At 40.1% G+C, this 27958-nt stretch overlaps 1 protein-coding gene across 2 annotated transcripts in view; it reads right to left on the reverse strand.

The window, feature by feature from the left end:
* efna5b (ephrin-A5b) overlaps positions 1 to 27958 on the reverse strand; it is a 213984-nt gene that overhangs the window by 17817 nt on the left and 168209 nt on the right. For both annotated transcript variants that reach the window (XM_060837217.1, XM_060837208.1), the window contains exon 2: positions 17520 to 17812. In XM_060837217.1, the coding sequence (XP_060693200.1) occupies positions 17520 to 17812 (293 nt within the window). The remainder of the gene's footprint in view (positions 1 to 17519; positions 17813 to 27958) is intronic.

Consider the following 27958-nt stretch of genomic DNA (forward strand, 5'->3'; position numbering starts at 1 on the left):
ATCTATGTCAGAGAGTGCCTGTATGAGACAGTGTACCTATGAAAGAGAGTTCCTACGTGAGACAGCACATCTGTGTGAGAGACAGTGCCTGTGTGAGAGAGCACGTGTATGTGAGACTGAGTGAGAGAGAGTGCCTGTGTGACAGAGAATGCCTGTGTGACAGAGAGTGCCTGTGTGAGAAAGAGTGCATGTGGGAAAGAATGCCTGTGTGAGACAGTGCCTGTGTGACAGAGAGCGCCTGTGTGAGAGAGTGCCTGTGTGACAGAGAGTGCCTGTGTGACAGAGAGCACCTGTGTGACAGAGAGCACCTGTGTGACAGACAGTGCCTGTGTGAGAGAGTGCATGTATGTGAGACTGAGAGAAAGTGCCTGTGTGAGAGAGAATGCCTGTGTGAGAGAGAGTGCCTGTGTGAGAGAGAGTGCCTGTGTGAGACTAAGTGCCTGAGTGAGAGAGTGCCCCATATGATATTGAGTGCCTGTGTGAGAGAGTGCCCCATATGATATTGAGTGCCTGTGTGAGAGAGTGCACCCCTATGAGATTGAGTGCCCATGTGAAAGCACGTCTATGTGAAACTGTCTATGAGAGCGTGCGCCTGTGTGAGAGCATGCACTTGTGTGAGAGAGTGCCCATGTGAGAGAGTGCCCGTGTGAGAGAGAGAGTGCCCGTGTGAGAGAGAGAGTGCCCATCTGAGAGAGAGTGCCCATGAGAGAGAGTGCCCGTCTGAGAGAGAGAGTGCCCATCTGAGAGAGAGAGTGCCCGTCTGAGTGCCTGTCTGAGAGAGAGTGCCCATGAGAGAGAGAGTGCCCATCTGAGAGAGTGCCTGTCTGAGAGAGTGCCTGTCTGAGAGAGAGTGCCCATGAGAGAGAGAGTGCCCGTCTGAGAGAGAGAGTGCCCGTCTGAGAGAGAGAGTGCCCATGAGAGAGAGAGTGCCCATCTGAGAGAGTGCCTGTCTGAGAGAGAGTGCCCGTGTGAGAGAGAGAGTGCCCATCTGAGAGAGAGTGCCCATGAGAGAGAGTGCCCGTCTGAGAGAGAGAGTGCCCATCTGAGAGAGAGAGTGCCCGTCTGAGAGAGTGCCTGTCTGAGAGAGAGTGCCCATGAGAGAGAGAGTGCCCATCTGAGAGAGTGCCTGTCTGAGAGAGTGCCTGTCTGAGAGAGAGTGCCCATGAGAGAGAGAGTGCCCGTCTGAGAGAGAGAGTGCCCGTCTGAGAGAGAGAGTGCCCATGAGAGAGAGAGTGCCCATCTGAGAGAGTGCCTGTCTGAGAGAGAGTGCCCATGAGAGAGAGAGTGCCCGTGTGAGAGACTGCGCCTATGTGAGTAAAGGAGTATGAATGGGAGTGAGGGGGTTCACATGAATTCGCAGAAGCCATGAGTTTCACTTTGTATGTTTATTTTTCTCAAGCTTGGCAGTTAATAAAATTGTTTTTCTCTCAAACCCAAGAAAACCTTGTGATGGGTGCCTTACCATTTCTAATGAAATCAGTTTACCACATTTAAAATGCGAAAAGACACAGCTGTATGCGAGAAGGAACTAAAATATCTGTCACTGGGCAGGATGAAAAGGCAGGAGCCAGTTCACCATAAGAACACTTACGACAATGGTTACTTACATTTGTGCCACATTGAAAAAGTCTTACACAATAATGATTTTCAAATATATTATTTTGGAATTTTGAAATGTTAGATGACAACAACATATTGTCATTGTTTTACTGGTTGCAATCTTCCATCTATATATATGACGGAAGGAATATTTGAATTCTTATGGTACATTTCAAATCCCTGGGAAGTCAAATTTTACAGCCAGTGTACAATTATTTAAAGTGAGTTACTGTTATAAAAGAGACACGTTGAGCTTGAATAATGCTTCATGAATTACAATGGTACCCTTTAACAGGGCTTTATAGGTTTCATAGTCATAGAGAGGTACAGCACACAAACAGACCCTTCAGTCCAACTCATCCATGCTGACCAGACACTTTATATCAATCTAGTCCCATTTGCCAGCATATGACCCATATCCCTCCAAACCCTTCCTATTCATATACCCATCCAGATGCCTTTTAAATGTTGCAATTGTACCAGCTTCCACCACTTACTCTGGCAGCTCATTCCATACACGTACCACCCTCTGCACGAAAATGTTACCCCTTAGATCCCTTTAAAATCTTTCCCCTTTCAATTTAAACCTATGGCTTCTATTTTTGGACTCCCCATCCAGGAAAAATACCTTGACCCTATCTATGCCCCTCATAATTTTATAAACCTCCATAAAGTCACCTCTCAGTCTCCAATGCCCAGTTGATTCAGCCTTTCCCTATTGATCAAACCCTCCAACCCTAGCAACATCCTTGTAAATATTTTCTGAACCCGTTCAAGTTTCATAACAGCCTTCCTATAGCAGGGAGACCAGAACAGTGTGCAGTATTCCAAAAGTTGTTGTGGTTGTGTTCGCCGAGCTGGAAGTTTTTGTTGCAAACGTTTCGTCCCCTGGCTAGACGACATCATCAGTGCTTTGGAGCCTCCTGCGAAGCGCTTCTTTGATGTTTCTTCCGGTATTTATAGTGGTCTGTCCTTGCCGCTTCCAGTTGTCAGTTTCAGCTGTCCGCTGTAGTGGTTGGTATATTGGGTCCAGGTCGATGTGTTTGTTGATGGAGTTTGTGGATGAATGCCATGCCTCTAGGAATTCCCTGGCTGTTCTCTGTCTGGCTTGCCCTATGATAGTGGTGTTGTCCCAGTCGAATTCATGTTGCTTGTTGTCTGAATGTGTGGCTACTAGGGATAACTGGTCGTGTCGTTTCGTGGCTAGTTGATGTTCATGTATGCGGATTGTTAGCTGTCTTCCTGTTTGTCCTATATAGTGTTTTGTGCAGTCCTTGCATGGTATTTTGTACACTACATTAGTTTTGCTCATGTTGTGTATTGGGTCCTTATTTCTAGTGAGTTGTTGTCTGAGCGTGGCTGTTGGTTTGTGTGCCGTTATGAGTCCTAAGGGTCGCAGTAGTCTGGCTGTCAGTTCAGTGTGTTCTGTGTGCTGCAGTGTGTTGTGGCCCTTTTGAATAGTGTCCTGATGCAGCTTCGTTTGTGTGTGTTGGGGTGGTTACTTTCATAGATAAGGAATTGGTCTGTGTGTGTTGCTTTCCTGCAAAAAGAAGAAGAGGAACACCTATACAAGGTATTCGCCAAAAACGGATACCCACGCAACTTCATCAAAAGATGTCTAAGAGAAAGATCACGGAACGAGGACATGCCACAACCCAAAGGACTAGCCACACTACCATACATCAGGAGCGTTTCTGAACTGACAGCCAGACTACTGCGACCCTTAGGACTCATAACGGCACACAAATCAACAGCCACGCTCAGACAACAACTCACTAGAAATAAGGACTCAATACACAACATGAGCAAAACTAATGTAGTGTACAAAATACCATGCAAGGACTGCACAAAACACTATATAGGACAAACAGGAAGACAGCTAACAATCCGCATACATGAACATCAACTAGCCACGAAACGACACGACCAGTTATCCCTAGTAGCCACACATTCAGACAACAAGCAACATGAATTCGACTGGGACAACACCACTATCATAGGGCAAGCCAGACAGAGAACAGCCAGGGAATTCCTAGAGGCATGGCATTCATCCACAAACTCCATCAACAAACACATCGACCTGGACCCAATATACCAACCACTACAGCGGACAGCTGAAACTGACAACTGGAAGCGGCAAGGACAGACCACTATAAATACCGGAAGAAACATCAAAGAAGCGCTTCGCAGGAGGCTCCAAAGCACTGATGATGTCGCCTAGCCAGGGGACGAAATGTTTGCAACAAAAACTTCCAGCTCGGCGAACACAACCACAACAACGAGCAACCGAGCTACAAATCTTCGCACAAACCTTGAACATTCCAAAAGTGACCTAACCAATGTCCTATAGAGCAGCAACATGATATCCCAACTCCTATGTTCAATGCACTGACCAATAAAGGCAAGCATACCAAACACCTTCCTCACTATCTTGTCTATCTGTGACTCCACTTTCATGGAATTATGAACCTGCACTTCAAGGTCTCTTTGTTCAGCAATATTCCCCAGGACCTTATCATTAAGTGCATAAGTCCTGCCCTGATTTGCCTTTCCAAAATGCAGCACCTCACATTTATCGAAAACTCAATCTGCCACTCCTCAGCCCACCGGCCCATCTGATCCCGGTTTAATTGCAGAATCATTACAGATAACTTGAAGGTCGAAGTTTAATGTTCAGGCCTGCTGAGTTCACTGGTAAACCTGAGGTGAATTTTTCAGCTTTGCCAGTGAACATTTCACTCATTTAGAGAACTGATAAACCTTTATTTCTGGTGTTTAATTTGAATCCTGGTCATTGGCGTAGCTTTGATTCTAATTCACCTTGCTACTGGAATGAAAATGTACTTCTCACAGTTACTTGTAACTGCCACTTGTAACAATTTGTCTTCTATGAAAAATAATAAATGAAATTGGAGTCCTACAATGGAGAAAGTAAGGAAAAAGTGAGGACTGCGAATGCTGGAGATCAGAGTCGAAGACTGTGGTGCTGTAAAAGCACAGCAGGTCAGGCAGCATCCGAGAAGCAGGAGAGTTGACATTTCGGGCATAAACCCTTCCTGATGAAGGGCTTATGCCCGACCCGTTGACTTTCAAGTTGAGAAAATAACCATGACCATTCCAATGTAATACTCATAGGCATCAAAAGGTTATGGTAGGACTGTGAACAAGTACACCCCATTACTTGCCATCATCTAGGACCAACTAGATATGTTTTTTAAAATCTGAAATTAGATCACAATTCATCAATTTACATCATTGCGCTATTCTTGAAAAACACATATTTGTTAAAAAAAGACCCCACCAAAACATTAACCTTGCTTTGTCTTTCAGATGGACCTAAGGTTTTCCTTCAAAATGACCACCAGAAAACATTTTTATTTTTAGCCGCTGCTCAATGTCAGTTTTTGTTTTAAGCTTTCTTTTAAAAACAGTCTCAAAATCCCCTAAATAGGATATAGACTTATTTCCACCCATCTGAAAGCTGCACTGTGAAAGAAATTGCACTGCATATCTACATTAATTCAAGGTCTGAAATAACTATGCCCCATTACCTGCCAGGATGGAAAAAAAAATGGAGGGATTAATTATGCAGCAATAATAACAACAACTTATGCCAGTGACTTTCAGGCAACTGCTATTCCATTCTGTTCACAGCTTTTTTTTTTAACTGCAGGATCTGCTCATCAGCTTTTGGTTTGACTTGATGTTATATTTCTACACAATGTACACATAAACTGTGCAGAATATGAACAGGAATATCACTGGCTTCAAAATGTAAAATTGTATTGTATCTATCCTGTAATGGTATTTGTACTGCTGGTCATGAACCAAATGGCAAATTATTAAAATGATGAACTTGACTAAAAACTTGAATATTTTAAAGTTTTGTTTGGTATTATTGTACAAACCACAAGGAAATAATTACTGATACTGAATTATAATTAATACATAATTATTAGTTTCTCACCAGATAAGCAAAATGACCAATTTTAGTCTTGAAATATGTGCTTTATGGGACCAGGAATGATTATCCTCACCCCAAAACACTGTGCAAAACACCATTAGACTGGAAAATCATTTCATAAAAACAAATCAATGCAACATAACAACTGACTTAAGAAAATCTGCAAGAGGAACAGAAGTTTGACATTTTAAAATACAATATTTTATTTTGTTCTGTGATGTCATTTTCATTTCATGTTTAAAGAAAGACGCTTATCATTTATAAAGATAATCATAAAGATTCTTAAAAGTTTCTAGAATAATAAAAAATCCTTCAAGGTATTCTTCCATGCTCCCAATACCAATACCAGAAGTTAGGAACAATTTTAGCTGCGGATGTTGAATTATCTGGTCATTTGCAAGCCCCACTGGAGTGGACAGGAATGATGCTAGTGCCAGAGGGCATGAGTCAAAATTGATGTCGGGAGAAGATTGAAGTTCCTTGGAAATGGTCCCAAAGCTAGCTAGCAAGGGATGACTTTCGTTGGGGAATTCTGTAAGTCTGTATTCATGGTCAGGCTGGACAACTTACGGTGGGAAGATATAAGTTTTATTTATTGGTTCATGGGCTGTGGATGTTGCTACCTAGGTCAGCAGTTACTGTTCATCCCTAATTACACTGGAGAAGCTAGTGGAGACCTGCTTTCTTGTTCTCCTATAGTCCTGTGACGGGAACGAACAATACTGTAAACAAAGGAGTTCTGGGATCGCCATCCAGTGACAGTCAAGGCGTGATGAAATGGTTTCAACTCAGAATGGTGTATGGTCTGAAGGGAAGCTGGAGTTGGTAATGTTCTCATGTTTTTGCTGCCCTTGTCTATCTTAGTTTTCGAGATTATGGATTTGGATGATGCCGCAAGAACAGCATTGAGAGTTACAGCAGTGCATCTTGTAGATATAGCACACACTATTGCTACTGTGCATTGGTGGTGAAGGGAGTCAAAACTGAAGATGGCTGATGGGGTGCCATTCAAGTGGCTGCTTTATCCTGGATGCTGTTGTACTTCAAGCACTATAAGAACTGTGCTCATCCAGTTCCGACCTTCTGATGGAGGAGGACACTACTCTGAGAAACCTCTGCAGTATTTTGCATCAGTGTTTACTGTGGAGAAGGATTTGAAAGATATAGAATGTGGGGAAATTAATAGTGACATCTTGACAAATGTCCATATTACAAAGGAGGATGTGCTAGACATCGTAAAATGCATAAAAGTGGAATAGTCTCTGGAACCTGATCAGGTGTACCCTTGAACTCTGTGGGAAGCTAGGGAAGTGATTGCTTGGCCCATTGTTGAGATATTTTTATCACCGATAGTTACAGGTAAGGTGCCAGAAAACTGGAGGTTGGCTAATGTTGTGCCACTATTTAAGAAATGTATTAAGGAAAAGCCATGGAACTGTAGACCGACGAGCCTGACATTGGTGGTGCTATTCTTGAAGTGAAATGCTAAACTTTGTTCTGTTTGTTTATATGGGAAAATAAATCTCAGAAAATTCTTGATGTCCAGATCAACTTATCTCCTAACAACCCCATCAAAAAGTTATTAAGTGCCCATTCATTTAATTTTTGTATACAATGGATACACTATTCATCCACATAACGGCAAGCAAAACAATTCATGATCTATAAAATTTTGATGTTTACAAACAAGACCAGAACCTCTCAAAATATACAGTATTAGCCTGGACTCTAGCTTTTTCTTATTGTAAACATAAATGTCAGTTGTTGTGTTCCAAATGCAAGCCATTTGGTCAAATTATTCGACGTTAAACAATACACAAAGTTATTCAAACACTATAGTTAAAACACACAAAAGAAAGAATTTGGAATAACAACTCTGCTGGAAAACCTAACGGAATAATAGATTATTTTATGACTAAACAGTACCCATTTCAAATTAAATGTTACAATATAGTAACATCCCATAAATGTACCCTTGGAAAAATGCAAATTCAAAACATAGACTATGTCATATACAACTCGTGTAGCAGGCATAGAATCCCTTGAGGGAAAAAATAACTTTCATTCCTTCAAGACCCCAACAGCAACTGCTCCTGAAAACTAAACATCCCCAGTTCTGTGGGTGGGAGCATGACCACACCCATTCATGCTGTTTCTATTATTCCAGCTTTTAATAGAAAAACACCCAAGGCTTCACAAGTTATTTATTTTCTCATAGACTGCTGCACTAGTTCCCAGTCTCTGTCTCTCTCTGAAAGAAACCAGGATAAAACACACCTCTTAAAATCACAGCATCGTCACGGGTGTACCATAACAAAATGCATTATTAATTCTCAGTTGCTGTTGAGATATGACAAAGCTATATTTTTTACTTCTTTCGAGTTGCCCTGAAATCATCAAAGCCACACAGATGTAGAATTGATATCACACAGTCAGTAAGGGACACGGTCAATGTGAAGAAACTTTAACAGAGTGAGACGTAGGCTAATTGAGTGGACTGCAGGAAACCTTGGTTCAAGTGGGAATTCAGTGCAAAGGAGACAGTAACTAAGGCTTACTATAAGAACTAAACTCTTCAGAGCAAGATGTGAGTGAGGAGGGGATAAAGGGTGTAGATCGAGGGGCCAACCTGCAGAGTGAAGTCACAAACCACAGGGAAAGAAGCTGATTGGTGAGTAGGATTGATGAAGGGGAAATCATGCCCAAACTTTATTGGAATTTGCTGAGGAGGCCACAAGCAGGATAAATAAAATGGATTCTGTTTTTGGAATACATCTGAATTTTCAGAAGGTGTTTAATAAGGTTCAAAGAATCAGGTTATTTAATGAGTGAGCATGGCTTTGGAAGTAGTATATTAGCACGGAGAGATAATTGGATAATTTTAAAAAAGTTCGGTTAAGGCAGAATTTTCAGGATGGCAACCAATAATTAGTGGAGTGCCACAAGGATTAGTACTGGAGTTACAAATATTTATAATATAAATTAGGATTTGGATGAGCAAAGTGAATGTGCTATAGCCAATTTTGTAGATAACAAAATAGGTGGAAGTGGTGAGGATGTCTGTGGAGGGATATGAAGAGGTTAAGTGAGTGAACACAGATTTGGCAGTTGAAATATAATGTGGGGAAATGGACTTTGGAGAAAGTACAGAGGAGCTGAATATTACTTAAATGGAGAAAGATTGAAGACAGCTACAGCACAGAGGGAATTGGGAATCCTTGTGCATAAATTACAAAATACACATTTTAGCAGGTAATATGGTAAGCAAATGAAATGTTGGCCTTTATTTCTAAGGTTATGGGGCTCTATAACAGGAATTTGGAACGCTAGGCAGACCACAGCTAGAATAGTGTAAATAGTTTTGAACTCCTTTTGGAAAGAATAGCATTGGGGCTAGTGTAGAGGAAGTTCACTAGGTTGGTCCTAGGTTTGGAGATCCTGTTTTATGAGAAGTTGAGTAGGTTGTAAGTTGGAGTTTAGAGGAATAAGGGGTGACCTTACTGAATGTCCAAGATCCTTAGGGGACTTCACAGGGTAGATGCAGAAAGGTTGTTTCCCTGTGTGGGATAATGTCGGACCTGAGGGTATAATCCTAGAATGAGGGGTGGGACACATAAGACAGATATGTGGATGAATTTCTTCTCTCAGAGGGTACTGGATCAATGGAATTCTTTATCATAGAATGCTGTTGGGGGTGAGTCATTAAGTGTAGATCCAAGGCTGAGATGGACTGATTTTTAATCAGTAAGGGAATCAATGGTTTTGGGGAAAAGGTAGGAAAGTGGAGTTGAGGATTATCAAATCAGTCATAGTCTCATTGAATATTGCAGCAGACCTGAAGGACTGAATTTCTACTTCTGCTCCTGTGTCTTATGGTTTAGGTCAGACTGAATAGGGTAGGCAGGTTCCTCTTGCTTAAATATAAAAGTAAAACAAATGGACTTTTAAATCATGCTATTGGCTTTCATGGTTATTTGTCAGCCTGCAATGTGACCAGATTTATAAGATTCACTTTCTTAACTTGCCAAAAGTCAGATCTGAACTTAGGATTTCTGGCTTTCTAAGCTAGTATCACAACTACTTGTTACCAAACTATGACAAAGTCTTGCTTATTTTAAGTCACAACTTGTGATATGGTCTGGGAGCTCAACCTTCACCTTGTTCTACCGCTTTTGATCTCACAAGGTGACATTCATGAATTTTGCTGAGGAAACAAATAGTTAAATGGTCAATCAACTAATGCATGGCATCAATCAGAGTCTAAATGTACATACTGGTCAAGGGGATTTCTAATAGAATATATAATTAAACACTAAGCTTTGAAGAAACACACTTGCCCTATTTATTTAAAGCCATAAATACAACAGAAAAGCCCTGAACAATTTAAACTTCTGTACTGGCTGGTATTAACTCATTCATAAAGATATGGACAGTTCTTAAGTCAACACTGCAGTGCACTTTGGAAGCTATTTTAGTGCTAACAAACATCAGGATTTACTTTCTGCCTTGTTACTGTCTTTTATTGCACAACAGAAAATGCTTAGATCCTTCCAATCTCTCACAGAAAATATCATTACCATGTTACTCCAGGGAAGACTAAGCTCCTGTAAGTGAGAGCAGCATTAATGAATATGTAACAGATAGGCGTTCTGTGAGATCTTTCGAGAAGCCTAAAAACAAAACCTGTAGCCTAGTTTTTCCATTTATAGAACCTAACGAGAGACTTTTATCAAAGCCGAAATACAAATCTCCTAAAATGATGATTGGTTTGATTTAGTTAGTTTCACTGCATTAAATGGCAAAAGAACTTCACCACACTCGATTTCCAAATTAATCCCATGATGTTTCGTCAACATAATGTGTCTTCTGTAAAACCACAAAGTAAAAACTTTCCAGATGCCTTGACTGAAAAATTTAGGCTGGATTTCCCCACTTGCAGTCAAAGACAGTTTCATGGCATCCCGTCCACAGTGGCCAGGGGCAAATTTTCTCACATGCTCTTCTGCTTTTTATCTCATCAATTATTCAGATGAGCTGCTGAGCGTGTTTCTCAGGGAATCATGCAGTGAGCAAGGCAGAACTGTTTGCCACTGGCAAGACCTTCTGGCTTTCATCCTCTGGTGCTGAATTTAAAGCCTGGCTGCATGACACTTCAGATACCATGAGGCAGGAAATAGCTCACAAACTGCAGTGCTCAACCTTGAAAATGTTTCCGAGGAAAGCCAAGCTCACTCCCCACTTCCAGAACAGAGCACTGTCAGTAAAGGTGAACAGGAGGATAATCCTTTCTCCTGCTGACCACCAACAATGGTCATTCTCACAGACCCAGCAAGCCCAGACAGAAATTGTAGCATGGCTCAGTACTGTGTCCTGAGCAAGAAGGGACATTCAGCAATGCTGCAAGCAAGTCAATGATTTTCTGCATTGAACAAAAGTAAGTGCTACTATCTTCTCTATTAGACAGACACAGATACAAGGCCAGCACTCAGTTGAACTACATACATAACACAGGCTCATGGACTACAACTTCCACTATTGCATGCATCATGTCTACTCAAATACTTTTGCTCAATTCATCCTCCCAAACTACTCCTCGTTGTGCACTCTGTGCTTTCTATTCAGTGAGTTGGAACAGTGAACAACATCTGGTCATGCATGACTACTAACTACTCTTTGAACCATTGGCATCATACTCAGACCTTCCATTAATTTCATTAGAGGAAAAACTGCCTTTCCCCAAGGCGGATGTCTCAAAAGCACCCTAATCAATTTACCAGTAGTCCCCGGACAGCAATCTTATGATGTCAGGCCTGACTGTGGCCGAAGCCCTGGAGTATAATGGGAGCAGCAGCTCAACAGACGGTGGCAGAAAAGGTTTCTTGAGATTGAGAATCTGATTTCATTTTATTTCTCAACCTAGTTTGCCACTTCAATTAAGGGAAAATTCTGCCCATTTCCTTTTTTCCTTATCATTAAGACAGAAGCAGGTTCAAGCTACATTCAGTTCCTCCACTGAAGCAAATGTGGAGGCACAAATCAAGGGTGTGTGTGACAAGAACACACAATCAGAAATGCAGCAAAAGCCCCTTCAAAATGTGACTAGAAATATTTAGCACTATATTTATATTGTGGAAAATTAAAACTTTGACAGAAAATATGTAGTGGTTAACGTTTGCAGAGTCTGCAAAACTGATTTGAAGTCACTGTACCATACAACATCCTCCATCTCAAGTCTTAGTGGTGCCAGGATTGATTCCCACATCCAGGGATTTCCACTCGGACATTCCTTGCCGATCTTCAAAAGTTCTGCCACAAAGTAATTGAGCGCTAGGATGAGGAAAAGGGTCATTTGTCACACCAAGATGCACAAGAAATTATTCTGTATCATTCTATTCAGCCATACTTGAGAAAAGTTGTGAGGCATAAGTTCTGAAGGGAGATTTAGGAACACAGTGCTAATGTGCAGCTCTGTTCAAAAGAGGATGGGTTTGTGGGTGGAAGGGGAAAGGCACAGGAGGTGGTGGAATGAGACTAGGCATTGCTGCACAAGTCTGAGGTTCCTTGAGGCACTCCACTGAATCAGAACCTAATCCAAGGATATTGGAGGCTGCAGCAGCTAGTATAAGCAGCATCAGTAGTCACAACAGTAAGCAGGAGGGGATAAAACAGCACACAATGGGGTACTCATCTTAAATACCCTCGTGAAATGACAAAAAAATGGAAGAAACTAAGTTAAAAAATGATCAACGCTAATTCAGTAAACAAATTGTTTTCAACAAATAAATTAATGTAAAAAAAATTCCACTGCAGAACCGTCGCTGCAATTAGAGGTTGGTACACTTATGCAATTCCATGAGTCCTCATATAGGAGGGAATAATGACCAAAGTCATAATCATTGCACAAAAAAGCAAGTAAAATGGCCTTGGAACACCTCATTAGGCAGATGTTAAATGACCAGGAAGAACCCAAGCATGAAGTAGCTGCAGCAAATGGAACTCTTTGCTAAATATTCCACAATCTCAATTCCCCACAGTGTAAAATGTGAACTAGCCAACAAATGGTCAGTGTGTTCAATTGCTCAAGAGGGGTAGGAGGACACAGCTGTGCAATGGAATATAAAAACCAAAATATTTGCCAGTTATTCATTATGCAAGTTTTATAGTGCAGGCTCAAGTGGTAAAATACTATCGTCATTTATGTTTGTGGGAAGTGTCAGTGATACAAATCTTCCCAAGTATCAAGGCAACTCAACTAAGACAAATTAAAAAACAAATCAATGTTCCATCTGCGAAACATTATGAATTTTCAATGCTGGTAAGAGTTAAGAGAAAGAAGGGAAAATGAAATCTATACAATCTAAAGTGATTGCTTTAGGGCCTTTGTATCTATTATTTGTGAGTATGGTTTACTGCACATTAAAGAAACTAATTTTAAATGGCCTTAGGGAGTAGATTATCATCTACATGTGGCTTCTAAAATCAGGAGTACTAATACATGACCTGTGCACTGTATTTTTATGAAACAGGTCATTTTCACAACATAATTCCTGTGTTTAGTAACAGTTTATCGAGTCTTCTAAAGGATTAGTTGCAGATGTACAGCATTTGAGAAGTTTTCCTATATTGTACAATGGCAGTCATTTGAAGTTCATGTCTCTTAATGTACAGATTTTCAAGCTAGGTAGAAGAAAGAGGGAGAAAACACATTTGCTGGCTGAAGGTTTGAGGTGCCAAAATTAAGAAATATTGCCTCAGTTTGATTTTATCCTACATAAGTTTTGTTGATGAACTAATTTCTGTTGCTGTAAAGAACTATACCAACTTTTATCTTTGTCATCTAATTTTATCAGCAGTTCAACAAGCCATCTTGATGCCTCATACAGAACTGGAACACTAAAGTAAAAGTGGATTTTTCTTAAATAAATTGCAAGAACCATTAATCTTTAACTAAGCACTATTATAACTATTTTGTTATTGTGGCAGCTAAAAAATGTTTCGAGTATGCAACTTGGCAGACAGAACATGCCCCAATTTTTAAAAACATTGAGAACTACCTGCAATTATCATAATGACTTCAATTTTTCAGCTTCATTCAAAACAAAGCATTTAAAGGTCTAGCATAGTTGATAAGGGGAACCAGTGGATGTGGTTTATTGAGACGTTCAGAATGCTTTTGATAAAGTCCCACATAAAAGATTAACATGTAATATTAAAGTACACAGGATTATTAGGATGGTGTACTGATATGGGTAGAAAGCTGGAATAAAAGTAAAATATTGCATATGCTGTATCTGGATCAAAAACAGAGAATGCTGGAGACACTCAGCAGGTCCGGCAGCATCCATGGAGAGAGTTAACATTTCAAATCTAGTATGATTATGGAAAAGTCATAGTTTATCTGAATGGTAGCAGATCAGGATAGGGAGAAGTGCAACCAAACCTGGGCATCTAGGTGCAGCAGGTAGTGAATGAGGTAATGGTATATTGGTCCTCATTGAAAGAAGATTTGAGTACAAGTATGTAGATGTCTTGCTGCAAAATAAAAGTGGTTGAGTGTGTGGTGCTAGAAAAGCACAGCAGATCAGGCAGCATCTGAGGAGCAGGAATCTGATGAAGGGCTTATGCCTGAAACGGCGATTCTCCTGCTCCTCAGATGCTGCTTGAGCTGCTGCGCTTTTCCAGTACCACATTCTCGACTCTGATCTCCAGCATCTGCAGTCCTCACTTTCTCCTGCAATTATACAAGGCCTTGGTGAGACCACATTTGAAGCACTGCGTGCAGTTTTAATCTCCTTATCTGAGGAAGGATGTTCTGGCTGGGGAGGGAATGCAACAAAGGTTTACCAAACTGATTTTTAGAATGCCAGGACAGGCACATGAAGAAAGATTGGAATGGTTAGGATTATATTCACTAGAATTTAGAAGAATGATGGGGGATCGCATAGAAACCCATAACATTTGAACAGGTCTAGACAAGGTAAACATATGCTGATGTACCTGATGATCACAGAGGGCAGAAGAGAGGTCACAATCTCAGGATACAAGGATTGAGACGAGAAATTTCTTCAGTCAGAGAGTAGTGAGTCTGTGGAATTCTCTGCCACCCCAAAAGTGATTTGAGGCCAAAACATTGAATGTTTTCAAGGAGTTAGATAAGTGAAAGCAATGGACTAATTATCACTAGATCATTAATCCAGAGACTCAGGAAATGTTCTGGGCTCAAATCCTGCCACAGCAAATGGTGGATTTTGAATTCAATAAAACTCTGAAATTAGAAGTCTAATGATGACCACAACCATTGTCGATTGTAAGGAAAAACACATCTGGTTCAATAGTGTCCTTTCGGGAAGGAAACTGCCATCCTTACCTGGTCTGACTTACATTTGACTCCAGAAACACAGCAATGTGGTTGACTCTTAATTGTCCTCTAGGCAAGTAGGGATGGGCTATACATGCTGGCCGAGCCAACGATGCCCTCATCCTATGAATTAATAATTTTTACAAAATATACAGCTCTTAGGGCTAAAGGATTAGATGGTTTGGGGAGAGAGTGGGAACAGGGTATTGGATTAGATGATCAGCCACAATTATATTAAATGCTAGAGTAGGGCTGGATGGGCCTCCTCCTGTTCCTATTGTCTTTGTCTATGTCTAATTACAATAGAAGGTAGAGTTTAACAGTTACCATGCCTCTGCCCAAGTCCACCATCAGCCATGCCAACAATGAGCTGCAGTAACACTTCCATCTCTTTGAAGAAGGAATTACGTGCGTTTTGAAACTAATTATGTAACAGAGGACCATCTTGAACTGCACCATTAAAACTGTGTTAATGCAGATTTCCTTATGCCAAAGGGGTTGACGTAAAGTTTACTGGATACAAGTTTATTTTTCCCTGTTCTCTCCATCAGCTGATTATACTGAATGTCTGAATCCTCACAGATCAATCTACAGAGATCTTTGCTTAACCTTCATAACTTAGCTGCTGTGTTTAACAAGGACTTTCTTTTACAAACAGCCTGGGGAAAAGCAGAAACAAAAGCTGCTGAGGGCAGTTTTACTCTCTCCATTCTAAGATTTTGTCAAGGTGAGATGTAGCAGGTCTAACTAGCGCCCCTGAGAATTCAAATGGAAGAATTCTTTCCATTTCATACCACTTCGATACTTCTAAGACATTTTAATTTCCCAGAGCTCTTAGTTACACTGCACTTCTGAAAAAATTACAAGCTCCTGTATTTATTTCATAGAAAGATTAAATCAGTTATGAATTTTCTCTTTCCCTGCTGTCTAAAACCATATAATTTTCCAATATGGTGCTCCTGTTGGTTATTGCCACATATACATTTAATTTTGTTAAAAATAAAAACTTTGCTTCAGCAGTTACACACACTTCATTTCCTGCAATGGATATAACTTCTTATTCCAGGAATCTATGATATTAGTCAGTAAAATAATTTCTACTTGGCTTTTATTTCTGAAATACAAAGCAATTCTATGCAGACTAGGATGAAATCATAATGAATGGTAAGTGTTATTAAAATAAAGATTGCCAAAACTATTCAAACATCCACCAGCAAAGCTTCTGTGTCTGTTTTTTGCTGTCCCTGCCTTTATGGTTTCCATGGTTCCCAGCCTGATTACTTACTGGGGCATTTCAAACATCCAGACAGTCACATTAGGTCTTCTCAGCAAAAAGAGAAAACTAAATGCTACTGTCCTCTTCAACAGCACCCAAGCAACAAGGACTTTTGGGTCACCTGCGGGATATCCTACAGAATTACGTTGCTAGGGATAAAATACAAACAACCATACAAGTGACAAACTTGTCTGACTTTAGACCGAACCTAACCTTTCCTGGCATGTAAAATTGCAACCGATTTAGAAAGTTGGCTAGATTCCCTTAGAATCTGAAACAGTGCAGTCAATTATTTGCCCCATGATGTCTAATCCTTCAAGCAGTAGAGGGAACAGTCCAGGGAGTTCAACTCATTTGTAACCTATATGTCTACCTGAGCACAATGGTCTCAAGGTTGACACAATTTCCCAGTATCACTTATTTATTTGATGTTTCGAGTCCATAGATATCGGAGCAAAAGGCTTGTAGATAAGGTTTAATTTTGTAATTAGACCTGGTGCAGCAGCGGAATGTGGAAAATGGAGAAAATAACCAAGTTTGACAAAAGGGAAGTACACTTTTATTACCCTCAGAAGTTGATAGTTCAATTCAGCAGCTGCACTGACTATCCTTTGAAGTGCAACACAATTTTTCCAAAAAGCTTCTGCAAAATCAATTGTGAAAACTTGTGCTCTGTGATCTTATCTCTTGCAAAATCATAATTTGTGAATTAGAATAGATGAAAAACCAACTGTATTTGTTAGAAATAGCCTACTTTGCTACTTCTGTTCTTAAAATAAGGAAGATCCGAGTGCAAAGAGCTTCGTAAACATGATTTGTGGCTTTGTGAGTTACATTTTTCAGGAAATGTTTCCTGAACTTAAGGAGTGTGGATTCAAGGCGGAATTATGTTAAAGCTAATGCTCATCAACAGCCAGTGTTGTTGAATACAATATTTTCTCACTGAATTCAGTATTTCTACATCATGGGGTCATTACCATTCAAGAAGTTCCAAACAGAATCACACTGAAGTAGCCCAGATTAGTGAGGAAAAATGATTGATTTGGAGATTCATAAAGTAAAGAACAGTTATCATTCACTTTTGTCAAAGAGATGTTATATATAAGATATGAAATATGATTAATCGGTGACACATGCGTTTGTAAAACAAACACTGATCAAATGCTTGCTTTTCAAAGTATTATATCTTGCAAGAACAAAAGCAAAGGTTTAAAGCTAAATAATAAGTAATATTTTCCTTGCAAGATCAATCATGAAACGTGGTGCTATGCAGCATTGCTTTCAAACTGTTGGCAAAAAAATGGAAAAGGAAAAATACTCACAGATGTAGAAATATTCTCGTCCAGGCCTAAATTCAAATCCTAATGAAAATGGAGTAAACAGCTGGAATTTTTCAGAGAATTTTAAAGGACCATTGGATGCGTAAGGCCTGTTACACTCCCATCTCTTGAACCCTTTGGAGGTGTGATCGCATGAACTGTAGCCATCATAATTCACCATGTAGAGAACATATCGCTCAGTCTTGTCTTCCGGTACAGAGTCATCATAATGAGGGCAGAAGACATCTAGGTAATCATTGATGCATACTTCAATGTGGAAATCACCTTTCAGAAACCTGTAAATAAAACACCAAACACTATTAATTTTAGCAGAAAAACAGGAACTTTAACTGTTGCATATTAATATTTCCTTTAAAATTGCATATTTTAACAATTAAATTACTTCACTGTAAACTTCAGAATATGCAGCATTTAGAATTTTTCACCTAACTCCAAATAATAGCATGCACACAGCAGGACCAGATAACTCCCTCTGGCTGGCCTTACCAATCATTTAATTTGAAATATAAAGCAGGATCTTTCTAATTTGGTGAGTAGGTTTTACCACTATGTCAATTCCAATCTCCCTCATCCACCTCACAAACCTCAAAAACTTCTTTATATGATGTTTTTAAATATTTATTTGACTACATAGATTAACAATTCTGAATTCAAGAAGAGGTGCACTGAGTCCTTTCCAACCACCAAGGTACAGCATGGTTCACCCCAATGTAGCCTTTGCACATCTTGCACCCCATACTTACCAGAACATTGCTCCCAACATCATGCCCTACCCTGAACCACCAACTTTGCCCCACTGCCTCAACCCAAGTTCAAAAATGATTACAACTTCCATATTTCCAATTGAAACCTCCTAAAACAATGCAATCAAGAATCTGTAGAGATTAGGATTTGAACATGTCACCATTCTTCCTCTGTGTCAGCAGCTTTAGTTCAGCACCTAGTTCCAAAATCAGTTTTAAAGCTGTAATTATTTTGAAAATTCTTTCGTTATGCTATCTGATTTTTTTTAAAAAAGACTACATCTTTAATACAAAACATTGATAATATCATTTGAAGCCAAGGTTTGCAACAGTCCCTGGGTTAAAGGTAACTAATCAACACTGATGGAGATACGTTTCATTGGTCTTCGTGCTTCTCTGATTATGTTACAATGACCACAGGATTACTATAGATTACAGAATTTAGAATTGTATTTAGTCAGCTGATCCGAGACATAGAGCCAACAATGCTTAGTAATAAAGGAGTAATGTTTCAGCTTCTTTGAATATTTGTAAAGAGCTTTGACCTCAGGACAGCTTGTTATTCCCAACTAGGAGCCTGCTGGGAATTTTCACTGGACTGTCTCTCTAGCTGGCCTTGGGCCCCCCCTTGCTGCTAACCTAATGGGCTTAATTGTTCACTTCGGTGGCTCAACTGGACTGTGGGTGGACTGCTCAATGTCATCTTTCTTCCAAAGGTAAAATGCAGGGGAAAGTTAGATGCTGGACATGACACTTGTCATCTTCCTGCGCACCTTTGTCAATCTTCCTGGCTCTCAGCCTACTACTAAGGGATGACAAAATGCAGCCTTGTCTGTGGGATTATCTCAGTTAGTCAAATACTACAACCTACTTCTAAAAAAAACTCCTTCTAAGAAATCCAATGGTACCATTTATGCAAAACTATTGAGAAAAACACATAATAATAATGTGAATAATTGGCTAATCGTAATATTGATGCATAGTTGAATTTTGGAAAGAAATCTGATAGTGAGACTATTTATTTAAAATTCCAAATACTAACTGCACATATGTATGACCCAGCATTCTTAAAAAATTAGTGTGTGTTTGAATTACAAAGTGTACTGCCAAAAATCCAGTAAGAAGCTTCAAGTATTCAGATTCACATGTTATTTGTTAAAAAATGACCATGCAAATTCTAACATAAAAATGAACAAAATATGCAATAGCTGGCAAAGAGTCACAACATAGGTATTCAGCCTAACCAGTGATGACCACATTCCACAAATTAATAAAAAAAAGATACTGAGCCTTTCTATTCAGTATTCTTGTATGGAAGTAGAAGTTCACAGGAAAGTCACACCACTAGTACCATTTCTAATTCAAACATCAAGACCTAAGTCATACATTATTACAGGAATGCACAACACTAATTACTGCCGTAACTGCTTGACTTGAGACCACTGAATGAAAGCCAGCCATGAAATTTGGCTTAAGATGCTGACACAACTGCTTGTGTTAGCTAATAATGATTCTTAGATGCACACAGCAGGAGGTTTTCCCAGCAATACTCCAATAAGATGACATACACTTCTACTTGTACCTGTTGTCTGATACGGCTCATTAGGGACAATTAGACATAATAGGTCACGTTTCAAACACCTACATGATTTTGAAATAACGGATTGATGATCTTCAGTCCTCCAAGACATGAGCTCTAAGCAGGAAGATGAAGTCCCTTAGCATTTTCTACACATTCAATAATTTGATGGCTACCAGCCAAGATTTTTAAAAAAAATTGAAGTCACTAGACTCATTCTGAACATAATTACACCAACTTCCTTTCTTCTGTCCACATAAGGCATATAGATTTTCTGCTTCTTTGCTGATAACGATTTTTATTAGTTACAATCTTTGTGGATAATTTTGTATAAGGTTGCAGTTATACTTGAAGCTATTACAGTAATACTTTAAAAGTTGGAATGGCTACACAAAGATTATTTGCTGTTCACTGTACTGTGAAAAAAGTGAATAGGATTTTAATAAAGTATATTTTAAAACTGTATAGAAATGTATTTTAATAGCTATACAAATGTACCATATGTCTTTCCACTACTCAAGATATACAAAGCATATTGAATTCGAAGATAACAGGTCAGCAATTCTTGCTGATGATTTTAAAGCTTCCTTAGTGACATGCTTTGCTTTTATTTTTAAGAATAAGGACATTCTCTTGACTTTTTTTTTAAACTGTATTTTTCCCTTATATTTTGCAAGTGCAATACATACATATGGGTGAGGTTGAGGAAATTGTTAAATAAAAACAATCAATGAAATACTCAGTTCTTTTTGAGGTTAAGAAACATCTAAGGTCTGTTACATTTAGTATATTTAAGATATACAAAAGTCATGCATTTCACAGTTCTCCATTGTACATTCTATTTATGCACAATTATGAATGTAGGAATGTGCAATATGTTCAGCTAGCAACTTGGAATATGTGTTAGCTAGTAAAGGGAACAATGAGGGCACAGAGCGGCAAGATCATCAGGAAGATCTCCTGAATTACATTCAATATACAGTAGGTTACTTGAGATAAAAACAAGAAAAAGCAACATCTAACAATTTCTTATAAATATAAAACACAATGTTTCCAGGGTACTTCTGGTCAGAAACTGCTCAAAATTTAACACACTCTTGATTCCTAATGATTTTTCGATATATTAATATAGCAGATGCATTTACTTGCTCAGAATTCCATCAAGGCTCAAACATTATGAAAGTGGGCCATGTTCTAAAGGTCAGTCATTCTAAAGACTAGACTAGACTATACATTCACTTTCAAAACCCAAAGATCCCATTGGGACAAGGGCTCTCCACCAACATCTCTGAGCCATAGCACCAAAATACATTCATGTGTTCACTTTGCTCAGAATTACCCTGGATCCAAGCAGGCCAATTGAAGGTTGCAGCAGTGGAAGAATTACATGTCATTATCTTGGGTCAGCTCCCAATATATTCCCACTTCAGACTAGCCAATGAAACTGCACATTACTGATCAGCAATGGGTAGGCAATCATGCTAAATTAAAACTAGTTTTACATTGAAGCCCGAGAACAGCAGAGGTTTACTGATATGGCCGGAATCACCCACTATGGCAATGCTTCAGAGAGGCAGCCTCTCAGCAGGAGATTAGAGGTCCATCAGAAATGGACCTCTAATGCAAACGTCAGGGAGATACAAGGCAGCCCAACATAATTTTATGGAAAGGATTGCCCATAGACTCATTACCCCGACAGTCCTGGACTTTTATTAATCTCCAGGAACTCTTTTGAGTGTACTTCTATTTTGAATTCCTTTTCAGTTGCACTTTTTGTTCCCAGCATGGATGTCAGCAAGCTCGTGTTTTCATAGAAGAATCATAAAAAAAAGGAACAGGACTCGGCCATTCGGCCTGCTCTCCCATTTGATCTGATCAAGGCTGATCTGATTGTGACCTTAAGTCTAATTTCCAGTTCCCATAACCCATAAGTCCCTTGTCAATCAGTACTAGTTTAACTCAGTATGAAGTAATATTTAATGATCCCACCTCCATTATATTCTGTGCAAGAAAATTCCAAAGACAAATGATTCTCAAAGCAGCAATTCCTCCTCATCTCAGTTCTTAAATGGGAATAACCTATCTTTGTATCAGCACCAAACATGGTTATAATTCAGTCAGCCCCGGATCCTAGTCAATAAAATACACGATAAATTGTTTGATGTTAACACTGATCCCCACAATACTTCACTAGTTATAGTTTGCAAGCCTGAAAATGACTCATTTCTCCCAACTGCTTCCTATTTACAAAGCAATTCTTTACCTTTGTTAATAATTCACCACAACACCCTCAGCTCATATCTAATTGTGCAGTAACTTTGTATGTGGCATCTTATCAAATGCCTCTTGGGAACCCAGCTTAATGACATCTAGTGATTTCCTCTCTACATAGAAAAATACAGCGCAGTACAGGCCCTTCGGCCCTCGATGTTGCACCGATCCAAGCCCACCTAACCTACACTAGCCCACTTTCCTCCTTATGCCTATCCAATGCCCATATAAATGCCCATAAAGAGGGAGAGTCCACCACTGTTACTGGCAGGGCATTCCATGAACTCACTACTCGCTGAGTAAAGAATCTACCCCTAACATCAGTCCTATGCCTACCATCCCTTAATTTAAAGCTATGTCCTCTCGTAATAGCTGACTCCATATGACTCTGTTCAATCCTGCGTGTTACATTCTCAACAAACTTGAATAAATTTGCCAAAAATAATTCACTTTCATAAAATCAGCCACTGATTGCGGTATTATGTCACAAATATCCTTAAAAGCCATTTTAATAATGAACTCCAGCATTTCCAAAAGACATTTGTTAGATTAACTAGCTTATTGTTTCTAGCTTTCTGTCTCCTTCCTATTTGAATATTGGCATTGCATTTGCGGATTCTCAATCCAGAATCTAGTGGATTTTGGAATATAGACAAATGATTACACTCTCTCTCTGTACAGTCACTGCACACAAGACCCGAGGATGCAGGCCAGGAGATCTCTGGACTTGTCAGGGTTTGGTCACTTCAGTTTTCCTATTACATTTTCCTCTAGTGATCATGACTGTTTTAAGTTCTTCATTTTTGTTGCTTCTTTTGTTAGTGTTCTTGGGATTTTGTCCTCTATTGTGCAAATACAAGATACTTCTGCTGTTGCCTTACTTCTTCTTATTCATTTCCCAGTCTCACCTTATAACTGGGACGAACAGATGCAGATGCATGCCCTCACCCCTCATCAATGTGAAAACTCTTCAAACCACTGCTACAATATCAAATAGATCCAATCGAGATTAATCAACAAGTAACCTGTAAACAGCTAGTGCACTCTACTAATTGCACTGATAGGTGATGGTGCTGCTGCTGGTCACAGAGTCATAGAGACATACAGCATGGAAACAGACCTTTCAGTCCAACTCATCCATGCCAAAAAGATGCCCTCTACAAATCTAATCCCATTTGCCATATCCCTCTAAAACCTTCCTATTCATATACCCACCCAGATGCCTTTTAAATTTTGTAATTGTACAGTCTCCACTATTTCCTCGGCAGGTCATTCCAATCATATACCACCTTGTACGTGAAAAGGTTGCCCCTTAGGTCCCTTTTATATCTTTTCCATCTCACCTTTAACCTATGCCCTCTAATCTTGGACTCCCCATCCCATGAAAAGGACCTTGCCTATTTACCCTATCCATGCCCCTCATGATTTTATAAACCTCTATGGGGTCAGCCCCCAGCCTCTGACGGTCCAAGGAAAACAACCCCAGCCTATTCAGCCTCTATTTATAGTTCACCTCTGCATCATGCTCTCAATATCCATGCTAGCACATTCAGCAAGAGAGTATTCAACTAGGTCATGCCTCAAGGGCCTGAGCTCAATGCAACATGCTCCTTTTGATGACAAATGAAACACCGGACCCCTGATTTTGTGATCAATGTGTTTGGTGCATTCATGTATTACATATATCTATAACGCACATTTGGTATGAAGATGTAGGTGAAAGCTAGCTTTCTTAAAAGTACAGGACACCCACATTGTCATAACAATATGCTTGAGTCTATTTACAAGGAGTATGTGCCAAGACACAACATAACAGAGTCCCTGGATGTGAGCTAAAAGGAATCTCATCGACAAACACTGGGAAAACTGTTACTAGCTTCACAGTCAAAATCTAGACATTTAGGTAAAACATTTCCTTTAAATAGCAAATTAGTAAATTGTCTCCTCCAAAAGTTCAAACATGGCACCTTTAAAAATCAATGTTGCCAGCAGGAACACAGATTTGTAAGTTTTTCTTTAATACTATAATTAAGTTTTAAATACACTGCATGCATCTGTACTATTTCACCTCTACTCCCCTGAAAACACATGCAAAAAAAGTGAAATGAGGAAGAACTAGAATACAGGCAGTGCTTCATGGTTCTCTCCTGCTCAGTTCAAAAAAAATACTTTGAATACAGCTGTCAAGACCATGGAACTGTTAAAGGTGTGATTGATGTTTGAAAAAAGCGAGACTGATCACAGCCCATTTAAACACATGGAGTTGAGTTTATTTTTTAAGAAGTGAGATACTCAGAAAAGGTGACATTTTTCAACTAAACTGAGTGAGTTGATGACATTTTTCAACTAAACGGAATGAGTTTCAATTCTTGTAAGTGAGACTTGGCAGATATTTAAACCCTAACCGATCTGTTTCAGTTGCCTTGGTCGGCCCAATTATTCAAAGAGTTAATCCAAAGCCACTGCGAGGTTACTCAACATTTTCTGGCTATTCTTGTGCTTACTCTGGGCTTTTCTCACATCTTAGCATGTTGGCCTACTATTAATGAAAACATTGACTTTCTGTAATGAAGCGAGTGCCGTAAGAGATGCTCTGTGCTCAGATCAAAGCCACAAATTGGGTTTGCTGACCAAGCATGCAGACACACACAGATGCTTCTAGACTTGCTGAAAAAGGAGGAAGTTCATGTTAGCGTTGTGACCGCAATCCATATAGGTCACATGCTGTGCAAGTGATCTGTTCAATATTCTCTTGAAGGAGCAGAACACAGCTACCGAGCACTGCATTAAGTGTGAAGCTCCTAGCAGTTTCAAGCAGCATTTCACTTCTTGAGTCAGAGAAAGAATTTCTGCTGTCACACTCTAACCTTTTCCAGATTTCAAGTGCAGCATCTTAAAAAACAAAAGTTCTGTGTGTGCCCATCTAAATGGCAAAAATAAGGTAGATAAATTACAGTGCTCCATTGCTAAGGTGAATGCACAGTCCCAGACTCCTCATATTACTTTAACTGGAACAAAGTCAATATAAAGAACACAAAGACCTCTTTGATATTAAACTGATAAAATTCTTTGTTACAATTGATCCTTATTTCCCTCCCTCTCCACTGACTTTGACTGGGATACAGTTAACAAACAACAATTGTATATTCTCAAAAGCCATACTGCATTGGTGATGAAGGCTTTTGCCTGAAACGTCAATTTTCTTGCTCCTCGGATGCTGTCTGACCTGCTGTGCTTTTCCAGCACCACTCTAATCTAGGCTCTAATCTTTATCAGATGAGCTGCAGGTGCAAGCTTTGGGCTGACCTGGGCAGTGGTGAGGCTGCTTAGAGATCAAGGCGTGCATTCAATTAAAATTTTGGGAAGCCAAGCAGAATGGCTCACTGGGACCAAATGATCTTCCCTGAGGTCCCCTCTTTGGGCCAATGCCTTTTCAGCAACAAGAAGCTCCTCTCCTGCCTCCACATGTGGTGATGACTGAGGGTCGGGGAGCTAAGACAGTCATTACTCCTGCCACAACATACTAGTGGACCCAATATGTAAATTGGCTGCTTGCTTCCCCTTGGTGTAGCCACTTTTCATTAATTCCCACTGTTCCCTGTTTATTATTTGATATCCTTGCCTCCTCATCCACTCTGTCAAGACTGGGAAATCCCTCTCCCAAAAGGTCAAAAAACAATTTACCAGAATAAGAAGTCACCCATACCCCACAAAACGTACCATGCTGCAGGATCGAGTTAAGGTTAGGGTCAAGAGTCAGGAGTTAGTGGATATTAGGAATCCTGACTTCAGTCAGTTTTTTTTTGGCCAGGGTGGCAGTGGAGTTTGACGCTCCAGCTGAAGCTCACCTGCTTCCCCTGTTCTTCCTATCTTATCTTTTTGTCCCCTCAGTGCTCTATGTTCTTCTGTCTGATGATCCCCGGTCTCCAGTGATGATTCTAGGCCTCCGGCAAGTGATAGTTCCTGGCCTCTGGCAATGATTCCAGGCCCTCCACTAATGACTCCCAGCCTTGGGTGACAACTCCCTGCACAGTGTGCAGCCACCTCTCAGCATGGTGTCCTCGACCCAACATCCTCGGCTCAGCATGGCGGCCTGAAGCGATCTCCCAGCCTCATGATCCTCAAGGTGAAGTTCAATCTGGAGCCAGGGCCTGGTGTGAGCTGGAAGCTAGGTGTCAGTGTGGTTTGTTGTTCTGAACTGTAATCTCTACAATGGCAGACATTTTATTTCTTTATTGCCTAAAACCTTATAACTAAGAATCTGTACCTAGGTACCTTGTATCTAATTCAGTGCTGTATGGGACGGCACATAAACTTTTCACTGTACTCAGAAAAAATGAGGACTGCAGATGCTGGAGATCAGAGTCGAGAGTGTGGTGCTGGAAAAGCACAGCAGGTCAGGCAGCATCCAAGGAGCAGGAGAATCAACATTTCAGGCAACAGCCCTTCATCAGGAATGAGGCTGTGAGCCAAAGGGGTGATGAGATAAATGGGCTGGGGCTTGAGAGAAGGTAGCTGGGAATGTGATCAGTAGATGGAGTGGGTAGGTGGGAAGGAAGATGGATAGGTAAACCACTCCACCCTCCTCTCTGACCTATCACCATTACCCCCACCTCCATCCACCTATTGCACTCTCAGCTACCTTCCCCCTCGCCCCAGCCTCTTCCCATTTATCTCACCACTCCCTCAGCTCACAGCCTTATTGTTGATGAAGGGCTGTTGCCGAAAATGTCGATTCTCCTGCTCCTCGGATGCTGCCTGACCTGCTGTGTATTTCCAGTACCACACTTTTCACTGTACTCATTGAGTATGTGTGAAAATAAAAGCTAATTCTAATCCTGATTTCCTCTCTATAACAAATAGTAATTGAAGCTGAGTTCATCAGGCCTACAACATTACTATGGCCTAATTTCTACGCAGAAGACCCTCACTTCAAATTATGCAAAAGATTAAAAAAAGGAAGAGTGCTAAATATTTTTGTTTTCAGATAAACATTTTATCTGTGATAGCATTTCACATTATTAACCAAAGCACTATTTTTACTTCCTTATTTGCTACAAACCATAAAAGATAACTCAGCTTTAATAAACATATATCCTGCTTACACAATGACAGCATGTGGAGATCCATCGCAGTGCGTAAGCAATATTATTGATCCCTAAACTTTCAAGTTTCCTCCCTGGTGCAAATACTGTCCATTCACAAAGTGAAAATTTGATCTTGATGTTGAATCCTGTTTTCAAATGTAATTTGCAGGGTTAATTAAAAATTTAAGAGAAATGCCAAACTTGTTAAATTATGCTAATTGTGGTTCTTGATTAGGGTACAGATGTTCAAAGAGAGCTGTAGTGACACATGAAGGCAAGGCTGAGGAGTAAACCTGCTTACAACTGTTAGATGCTGCTACTGTACTTGGGTACTCACTGCTTTCAGCCTCAGGCGACTGTCTATGCGGAGTTTGCACATTTCCACTATGTTTGCACAGGTTTCCTCTGGGTGATCCAGTTTCCTCCTACTGAGATGTGCGGGTTAAGTGGACTGGCTGTGCTAAATTGCCCATAGTGTCCAGTGATGTGCAGGTTACGTGCATTAGCCATGGGAAATGCAGGATTACAGGGATAGGCTACGGTGATGGGTCTGGGTGGGATGCTCTTCAGAGAGGTGGTGTGAACTCATGGGCCAAATGGCCTACTTCCACACTAAGAATTCTATGGTGCTATACTTACAGAATAGAGAGAACCTTAACACTTGAAGTCTACTTTTGCACCCAATCTCCTGGAGTAAAATTCCCTTACTTGGAATACCAACCCTGATTGGGCCACTGCCAT

This window comes from Hemiscyllium ocellatum, chromosome 2 (assembly GCF_020745735.1).
Source record: "Hemiscyllium ocellatum isolate sHemOce1 chromosome 2, sHemOce1.pat.X.cur, whole genome shotgun sequence".
Classification (NCBI taxonomy): Eukaryota; Metazoa; Chordata; class Chondrichthyes; order Orectolobiformes; family Hemiscylliidae; genus Hemiscyllium; species Hemiscyllium ocellatum.